The sequence below is a fragment of the Rhamphochromis longiceps genome, linkage group LG5 (genome assembly GCF_057381845.1).
Source record: "Rhamphochromis longiceps isolate RC_006_pf linkage group LG5, R_longiceps_female_GT1.1, whole genome shotgun sequence".
In the NCBI taxonomy this organism is placed as follows: domain Eukaryota; kingdom Metazoa; phylum Chordata; class Actinopteri; order Cichliformes; family Cichlidae; genus Rhamphochromis; species Rhamphochromis longiceps.
In genome coordinates, this window is record NC_140561.1 from 15667757 (window position 1) to 15677660 (window position 9904).

Here is a 9904-nt window from a genome sequence, read left to right on the forward strand (position 1 = left end):
AAGTAGTTTCTTATATAATCTGGTGCTTAGAACTAAGTTTTTGTTATTTTTGGAAAAAGTAGAAACTCGTTTGCTAGTCCGTTATTGTTTTTATCTCACTCAGAAAATCACATGAAGATAAAAAAGTGTGAATAAAAAAAGAAAACTTGTTTATTTATTGACCTAATTTCATTGATTTCTTTAGCGCAGTGATTGCTTAAGAAATCAGTGAGCTGGTGTCTCCCTCTAGTGTTCATTCGCGAGAAGGCATCTGCAACAAAGTGGCGTGTTCAGCAAAAACTACAGCAGACCCTTTACAGTTGGAAATCAGTAAATAAACGCTTGCCTCATTCATATATGATGGAGTTTATTATGTCATTTCATTATGTGCTACTTTGCGTTTCTGCCAGTCAGAGCTTTTAAAGGAAATCAGCATCCATACAAGCCTGCTGAGTTTTCAACTGTGCTGGTAATCTCTGCGGAGAACCTTCCTGGAAAGGCAAAAACGACTTCTCTGCTGAGGCATTAAAAACTTGAACAACACAGCTGCACTGCACTGTGCACTTGCAGGCCTAGGGCTTAATAAACAAAAAACAACATCTTAAAAAATATGAAATGTTTTGATGTTTTCAAAATTGATTTCTTCAGTCTCAGCTGACTGCGGGTTTTCCCAACTTTATAAAAAGTACATTTGACTGAAACTAGCACCACTGTTGAACAATGGCCTGTAAGGTCAGTTTCAGGATCATTAATATGCAAATTGTGATGAACATTGATCAGTGACTATTGATCAATGACCAATAATAGGTGAATTATTTGAATGTATAGCATACAACCCATAGCAAACCCATGTTACTGCCTGTAGTACTGACCCTTGTATGTGAATTATATGAAATGAAGACACAGTTCCAACATCAAACACACTTGGTTGGTGCTGAGAGTTGTCCTGTTGCTGAGGTTGGGGTCATCCTGTAATCTCTTATGAACTACCTCCACTGCTTCAGTGACTGAAACACAAGTGAAGAGAGATGTAACATCGTACGAGACCATTATTTCATCAGCCTCCATAATGACATCTTTCAACTTCTCAACAAAATCCAAGGTGTTCTGGATGTGGTGTTTAGAGCTGCCTACCAGCGTGTTGAGGTTGAAGACAGAACTTTTAGATGTTATAGGTGACTGAATTGATCATACAGACAATTGGTCTTAAAGATACACCCTGTTTATATATCTGCGGTGAACCATACACACTTAGTGTAGCTTCCCCTGGGTATATCCTGTGGTATGAGGTCTGGTAAATGCATTGTCTTTGATCTTGTTTCAGGGGCTCACAAGTATTTTTGTCACTGAGCAGTGAAACATGCAGTGAAACGCTCCTTGAAGGCTCGATGATCCCCAAGGACAACATTAAGTCAACTTACTTCTTTAGAGATGCCAAAAGACATTCAGGAATCCTGTAACTCAGACGCCTTCCCATGGCTCCCTCTTTAATGACAGAGTTGTCATTCAGCAATACCTGTTCTACCCGGATTCACTTGATATACTTCAGAGTTCCACTCACCCTTCACCTGAAGCTGTTTATCCTCTGGCAGATGGCTAAGGTCACAGTTTGCCACAGCAGCAGAATGTAAGTATTGCTCCCCTTCCTCTGCACCCCTTCCTTCAAAAGGTTTATATGCAGAACCCTGCTGGAGCTGGAGTGTAGACATCCAGTAAGTAGTGGAACCCAGTTTCTTCTGAACCTTAAAGGGTCCTTGCCACTTAGCCAGTAGCTTATTGTTGTTAGTAAGGAGGCGCACCAACACTTTTTGTCCAGGACTAAGGGACCTCTGCCGGGCTGATCAGTCATACCAGAACTTATGCTTCTGCAGGATTTTGGTCGTGTTCGACTGGACACTCATTTTCTGAAGTCACTCCCTCATCTGCACAACATAGTAAACAATGTTAACAGATTCCAACTTTGCCTCGTCTTCCTCCCAAATGTTTCTTAAGAAGGTTAGAGGTCCTGAAACTCATAACCATACAAGAGTTCAAACAGAGAGAAACCAGTGGAGGCTTGTGGTACTTCCTGTAGGCAAAGAGAAGATAAGGAAGCCCTTCCATTCTCATCTACCACCTTTCGAAGCATCTGCTTTAGAGTCTGATTAAACTGCTCCATTAGTCCATCAGTCAGAGGGTTTTATGAAGTGGTCCTCAGGCTTATAATACCCAGCAGCTTGTACGCCTGACATAAAGTTAGTTCTCTGGTTGGTCAGTGTTTCCCATGGAAACCCTACTCTTGAGAAGAGCTGTACAGGCCATTGATTTTGCCTTGATGGATTTCAGTGGGAAAACCTCAGGATATTTGGTTGCATAATCAGTAATTACAAGCATACAGCGATACCCTGTCTTACTCTTCTCCACAGATCCAATAATGTCCATTCCAAGGCACTCAAATGGGATGCCAATAATGAGCAGTGGTGAGAGTGGAGCTTTGGAAGGAACTTCGAAGGATATCATTTGGCACTGAGGGCAGCTCTGGTCATCTTTGCCAGACCAGAAAAAAATGTTGTTTAAAGCGAGCTGTGGTTTTGTGTCTTCACAGTCTGTCCAGTAAGGGAGCAGAAACCAGTGTGAATACATGTCGGCAGCCGACATGTATTCACACTGTGCAAATGAAAGTGCCAGCAGGAGCACTGGAGGGGCAACAAGACAACCTCCAAAAATTAAAAGTGTTGCAGGTGGTGACCACAGACCACTGTTTTCTGTTTATCCCTCCTGACTGAATTTTCTCTAGTATCGCTTTTTGTTAGTATTCTTGTCACTAATGGTAGCATCAGATGGCACCTGCAGCCCATTCAGGTTGCACCGGAAGTCCAGCTTCTCCAGGATAGGACATACTATCCTGCCATACCAAACTGTCAGAGTCCATAAGGTTTCCATGAGGGCCTGACGTGGATCTCTGCTCACAGACCAGCAATATGCAGCTTGAGTGGGATTCACCAGAATCCTCTTTACAAATGAGAGCATGTTCACAAAAAGCACATGTAATTTGACAGTGGGTCATGGATGCTTCAGAGAGTCATATCCATGGAGAGTCACACAGACCTTTGTATATTTCAGTCCTCACAACTGTTATGCAGGGGGGTGTGGAATAAGGAAAATATTTTACTGCTACTCATACTCATCATATTACCATTGCATTAATTAACTTTGCATTAAGTCATTACCATTGCATTAATCAAATTAATCATCATTTCATTAAAACATTTAGTGAAACTGTTGGCATTACATTAACATTTTTATTACAAGTGCAGCTATGACCATTTTATACACATTGCATTTTGTGCTTATTAAAGAGTTGGAGCTCAGTCAGTTAATTGGAGGTTGTAAGCCTCGTTCGGCGCGATATCCGGACGATCTATTGTGCAAGTGACTTGAAGCTATAGAAGGTTAAAACTGCATACATGCCTACAAAACACATATAATACATATAATCTAGAAACAGGCTTGAGTGAAGGCCTGAATGTATTCAGCTTCTTGTTGCATTTGAGTTTGCTTAGTAACAGGTGACAGAAGATGGGCCAAAGAGGAGGACAAGTCCCTGGGGATCTTCAGGGCCATATTTGGATGAAGATGCTAGAGAGGGGGAATTTCGGTGTCTGCGTTTATCTCTTAAAATGATCATTGTCTGTAAAAGATGCAAATTATGTTTTTAAGATACAAATTACGTTCTTGTAAAACGCGAGAAGGGGCGTTATAAAAGCAATCTGAAGTGTATTTTTGGGCGGAGATCTACATCTGATGTTTTGCAGTGTACATCTTCCCACGCATGTGTTCAATAAACTCATCTGTTTGATTGCATCCTTCTGGGCCTCTAGTATTTTGTTTTGGTTCTCAACATCGGGACAGGGGCAAGAGGGGTGGCATGATGATACAATACATAGCTTTAAGTTGTTTTTGTGGACATTTTGTTGACTTTATTTATACACAGGGGATTTTCACATAGTTCACTGAAGAGGTATGCGCCACCCTGCCTAGACCTTTTGGCCCTCCTTCGCACCTCCATGTAAAATTTTCTAAATCTGCCACTGACTCCCACAGCATACCAGAACCAGATCAAACCCAGCACAGTTTAAGGGTTTTTTTTATACCCATAAGGAAGCAGAACCTCACTGAGCCCCTGAAACTGTGGTGATCACCTGGAAGAACCAGCAGAGTGTCATATAGCTTGCAGTGTGTGTGTGTGTGTGTGTGTGTGTGTGTGTGTGTGTGTGTGTGTGTGTGTGTGTGTGTGTGTGTGTGTGTGTGTTTCAAATCTCAAAAACAGATGAGCTCATTGTCATCCTGTCCTTAAACCCATTACTCACGCGGTAGCCAGGCAACAAGCTACTGGATACAATAAAGAAACATGCTAGCTTCAGTCCAGGATTTTTATAGGGTGGCGGCATAATAAGGATCTAGAATAAACCAAGTCTAATAAAAAATATTATGACCAAGGTTCGTGTAATTGTGGATCGCGTGTTGCTTGTTAATAGACACAGGGTGTATCTATAAGGTGTCTTTTTCTCATTGATCCACATGTTTCGGTGTGTAAGCTTCATGTTGAGAACCTTTGATATTAAAATCCAAACAACTAATCACCAATAAATGAATAATAAAAAGGATGAAGTAGCATCTAAGTTTGTTCCTCCCTTTCAAATATCTTATGTACATATACTACCACTACAGCAAACTTAAATGTGGATGCCCATAAACAAGCGCTCTTTTCTTTCACTTGGATCGCCTTATGATTGGGCAAAGTGACATTTCATCCTAACTGTAAATCTTACTGTAGTTGGAGAGCAGAGGGTTTACAGCCGCTGGTCGGAGTGGGTTCCTGCGTGTGTGTGTGTGTGTGTGTGTGTGTGTGTGTGTGTGTGTGTGTGTGTGTGTGTGTGTGTGTGTATGGATGGATGTAATGAGGACGTTACATCACTTGCAGTGCAGCCAGACACCAGCAGCAGCATCCAGCTCGGAGGTAACGCGGCGCACAAACCCAGCTGGCCATATTGTGCACCAGCTCCCCGCAAATCGGCTGCGTCACACCTCAAGAAGGCACAAAGCAGTACTGCAGGAATAAAACCACTACACTGCGAGAGGCTCACGGATCAACCCCCTGTATCGCTTGAGCTGGTAAGTGCTTGGATGCATTAACGCGTATTTCTGTGTATATTTTCCCCATTCACGGTGATGCATCAGCCCGAGCTTTGCTTGTCCTCTCCTGCGCTTTTGTGCTCAACGGGTTTTCTCGTGGCCCACAAAACGCCCCACATCGTGCACATTACACTGATTGGATTGCATTGTTGTGAGAGAAACAAAAACATAATGCACAATTCCTGGAATATTTATGCAATCTTGTGGGGTAGAGGACGATGGATAATGCTTTTCCTTTAGGTTTAATGAGTGCTTGTTTTTTTTGTTTTTGCTTTTTGACCCCCTCAGGTTGGCGTTTTTCCGTGCAGGGAAAATGGTTAAACTGGGCAATAATTTCAGCGAGAAAACCAACGGGAAGGTGGTTTCTGAAGACGGGTTTGACACCATCCCTCTTATAACACCATTAGATGCCAGTCAGCTGCAGTTCCCCCCACCGGATAAGGTATGCTTTTTGATTTACCAAAATGTCCATTGATATTTGTGATTCAAAGTGAGGGAGCCAGCGCGTTTAGTGGTATTGCCATCACTCTAATTAGGGGGGGGGGGGGGGGGGGGGGGGGGGGGAACGGGTAACCAGTCTTACACATCTCTCCAGTATTACACATCACTTCAGTCATATTGCTTATAACTGTATCACTTGCATTAAAAATAAACATGCCGATTTTACCAGTCATGTTTTTTTTTCTTCTTCTCATGAAGCGGCTGTGTTTTATTTTCCTGCCAGGTGGTGGTGAAGACAAAGGCAGATTATGATGGTGAGAGCAAAAAGGGAAAGCTACGATCTCCCAAAATCGCAGAGTTCTCAATAAGCATCATTGAAGGCGTTTCTGAGCGACTCAAAGTAAGAATAACGGAGCTGCTACAATCTGTGTTTCATGCATCATCCATTTCCCAGTATACTCCCACACATGCACATCCCTGAGAGCAGACATGTGTCTGCCTGCTGCTCAGGACATTTTTCATCCCCCCTCCAATCATAATATTTCCTCCCCAGCACAGCTCATACCTTTTGGCTCCTTCATTCAGCCCTCTTTCGCCTCCCTGTCCTCCCTTGTTGCCTGTAATCTTGGCCGGCTATACAGAGAGACATAATGCTCACTGATTCACTTAACCCCGCCCTGAGACTCTCATTAATTCAGCTGCTGCCATGGTGATGGCCTCCAAATGGCAGCATCTCTCCCACCTTTTAATGCTCCTTTGATTAGATGATAGATTTTTCTGTGCACACCTATAGAATGATTGAAACGCGTGTTTTGCTTTTATAAGAAACGAATGCGTAAAAGATGCCCTTTCTCCCTATAAATCCATCTCCGCATGTCCTGTGCCCACACTGAGCGATCCTCCCTCTACATTCATAATCAACAGATGAAAAAATATCTCTGAGCAGTGCCAGGCTCTCTTTGTAGGGCTTTAATTCTCAAACATAAAGCCACCGAGGCACATCACTGCCTGAGAGAACACAGCCTACATCCTCACGTCGGTGCTTTGAAATGTTGCAGGCGGGCCTTTCATCACAGAGAGTCTCTGTAATAAGCTCCTGTTGCTCTGCTTTGTGCACGCTGCACTGTGTGCTCTGCTGTGTAACTGTCCAATTCAAGCAAACAAATAAAAAGCAAATACTGTCATTCATATCGACGCACACTGTTAAGAATCTTATCAAATCTGAGCCAAACACAGTGGGCCAAAAAAACTAAAAACAACAACCCCTCAAAGAGTTGTTGGATGTGTGGCACATTGCTCATAATATGTGAAGTCTTGTTTCTCTGCTGCAACTGTGAAATTTCACAGATACAGAACCATTTCACTGACATTGCTTTAAAATAGAAATTTTCCCTCCCTCCAAATAACTTAGCATATTCATTTATCCTGCTGCATAAAGCACACCTTTGGGGGGGGGGGGGGGGGGGGGGGGGGGGTTACATCTTGGGTAATAATGACGCGCTCACTTCCACTGCCCAGTAGCTCCAGTAGGTGTTACATAACTCCCCTGAGAGGTGGGAGCTGAACTGTACAGGTGGCCGCACAAACTGTGTTCTTGTCGAGTTAATTTATTCAGATTATTCTGTAGACCTGACTGGATGTTACTGTCACCGTTTTACTTTATGACCTTCCACATAATTGTCTACATCTTTTTTTTCCTTTTGCTTCAATATGGCAACCTTTTACTCTCGCTCAACCTTTAATATCAAAGAAGCTATTACAGGTTGCTCCAGTCTGCCCACTCGCTTCCTTTCATCAAGATGTAGGGAGTCTATTTATGGTGTCCTTTAACGGAGCTGTCTCGTAGGTCTTCTGCTGACGATGGCACTGTGCGTCTCCTTTAGGTGACCTTGCTGGTGATCTGTGCTCTGGCTTTCCTGATGTGCGTAGTGTTCCTCGTGGTCTACAAGGTCTACCAGTATGAACAGCCTTGTCCTGACAGCTTTGTTTACACGGTAAGAAAAACATTTCACCGTTCATGCAGTAAAGCATTTTTGTTGCATTATTTTAAATGTCTAATTTAAATGAGGATTTAACTGATCATGAGTGCTGACACTACATTCACTGATACAATTTAAGCTGACATAAATAGAAAATGTATTTTTACCATGGATTTAAAAACAAAAAACTCTTATCTGAACTTCCTTAGATCCCCAATAAATCTACATTTTATTACCAGTGCCACCTGTTTGTGTGAAAATATGTAATTTTTGAGAGGTCAAACAGTACATTTTTCATATTACCGACAAAATGTTCAGTCAATATGCAATAAAACACATTAAATAGCTTTGCTGAAACAGCCATGATGGTCAGCAATTCGCAATAGCTTAACATGGCTACTTTTAATAAAAAATTTCATTATTAATTTTGTTGACTGGTTTCCAGTTGTGTTCCTGTTCCAGGAGCAGTTTAGATTAGTCTTTACCTAAGGCTTTTATCGTCTCATACTGCTGGTCTGCAAAAATGACATATTCTCACAATAAAAGCTGTGGGTCTGAGGTTATCGATTATTATCGCACCACAAAGCCTTGATCCCTCTACCTACAGTGCTGGGAAAAAGTCTTGAGTCACCCTTTATTTCTTTAGATTTTGCCTCCAATACTTTTGCTTCCAGCACTTTTTCACCAACAAGGTGATTCCCATAGAGCTATTACCCAAACACCTGGCACATCGTGACATGGTGTCCTTAAGAAATCGGGAAAAAAAATCCAGCAAAAACCTGACACAGGACCAGAGAGATGAATCTGGCCCCTCAGGTGGCCTTTCTACTGTCCAGTAAAGCCTAATCAGAAATGGTCTCAGTAGAAGTGTTGCTGTCAAGAAGCCATTTTCAGGGAAGGTGAAAAGGTAGAGGTATGCCAGATTATACAAGAACTAGTCTGAAAGTCTAATTTGAAACTTGTGGTTGAAATTGCTCAATGTACAGAGGCCAGGAGAGAGGTACCACAGTGAGTTTCTGTATCTGTATCTGCCATCTGTAAAATAAGGTTGGAGGTTCATGGTTCATGGCTGTATTCCTCCAGTGATGTTGGCCATCTTGCCAAAGTTCCATCACATTTTGATCAATACCATCTGGAAAAAAAAGGGTGACATTGATCCCAAACAAACTAATGCAGTAAAAGCATACCTGGGTATAGGAACAGAGGGAAACAATATCAGTCATGGATTGGCCTCAACATTACTGAAGCACTGTGGGGTCATCTTGTCAGGGAACAAATGAAAAGTCTGGAGAACTATTCTTGAAGACTACTTAAATAGATGACAAGAAAGCTTGACTAAGAGACTGTTTTGAAGAATAAAGGCGGTCATACCAAATATTTTGACTTTCAAGCTAATTACAACTGTATACATTCCCCCCTTATATACATGCATGTTTGCACATGTTAGAATAAATCACTGCAGCAATTTTCCAAAGCAAAATTTAAGACACAAATTGTGCCTCCAGACTTTTGCACAGCACTGTATAACTGTTTAAATGATAAGATTTAGCTTGCGTTGTTTTCTGTGCTCTTTTGCTCCAATCTATATTCTGTTGTCATCACCTATTGTGTGCACTGAATGAGTTAACTCCCAGTATGTTTAATTCTCTCTTTCTGGAGCAGCAAGGTCGCTGCATGCCAGCTGGGCTGTATGGCAACTACCCCCCTCAGGGCCGTGGGGGCCGCGGACGTCTCTTCACACTCATTAACCACTACAACATAGCCAAGCAGACCATCACTCGGTCAGTATCACCATGGGTGACCATCATGTCTGAGGAGAAGGTCACCCAGCAGGAGACGGAGACTGCCCAGAAACTGGCTTAACCAACCTGGGATCAGGTGGTGGCTTCGCCTGCTGCAGAAAAATAAATAATATGGTTGTGCCATTCAAGCAAACCTCCCAGTCCTGTGGCTTTAATGGTTAAAAATCCACTTCTCTTGGCTGAGGTGCTATGCTGCCTTGTTGATGCAGTTTGGTCAGCTGATGCTTACAGTAGGAGGAATTTCTGCAAGTGAGGCTAACAGCTGGGTGGATTTACAGGTTTGTTTGAATAGCATACACTGTTATTTATTTACACTTTGAGTGGCAAACGTGTAGAAAAAAAGCCACAGAAACAAACACTGACACACACATTCACTGTCTTTGTACATACACATATGTAACAGAGCTCACTTTAGTACTCAGATTGTGAAACGACTGTGAACCATCTCGTGTCTGCGTCGCTTGTTTTATGCACGCACGACTCTTAATAACAATCAGTTTGCTTTGAATCTCTTTGTATTCCAATACA

General features: G+C 42.3%; 1 protein-coding gene across 1 annotated transcript; it reads left to right on the top strand.

The window, feature by feature from the left end:
• Nucleotides 1-4933: 4933 nt before the first annotated feature.
• Nucleotides 4934-9885, top strand: LOC146669487 (neuronal vesicle trafficking-associated protein 1-like). Its single transcript, XM_085406111.1, has 5 exons — nt 4934-5133; nt 5443-5596; nt 5879-5995; nt 7479-7589; nt 9237-9885. The coding sequence occupies exons 2-5, from the start codon at nt 5468-5470 to the stop codon at nt 9435-9437; spliced, it is 558 nt and encodes a 185-aa protein (XP_085262237.1). The 5' UTR covers nt 4934-5133; nt 5443-5467; the 3' UTR covers nt 9438-9885.
• Nucleotides 9886-9904: the final 19 nt, after the last annotated feature.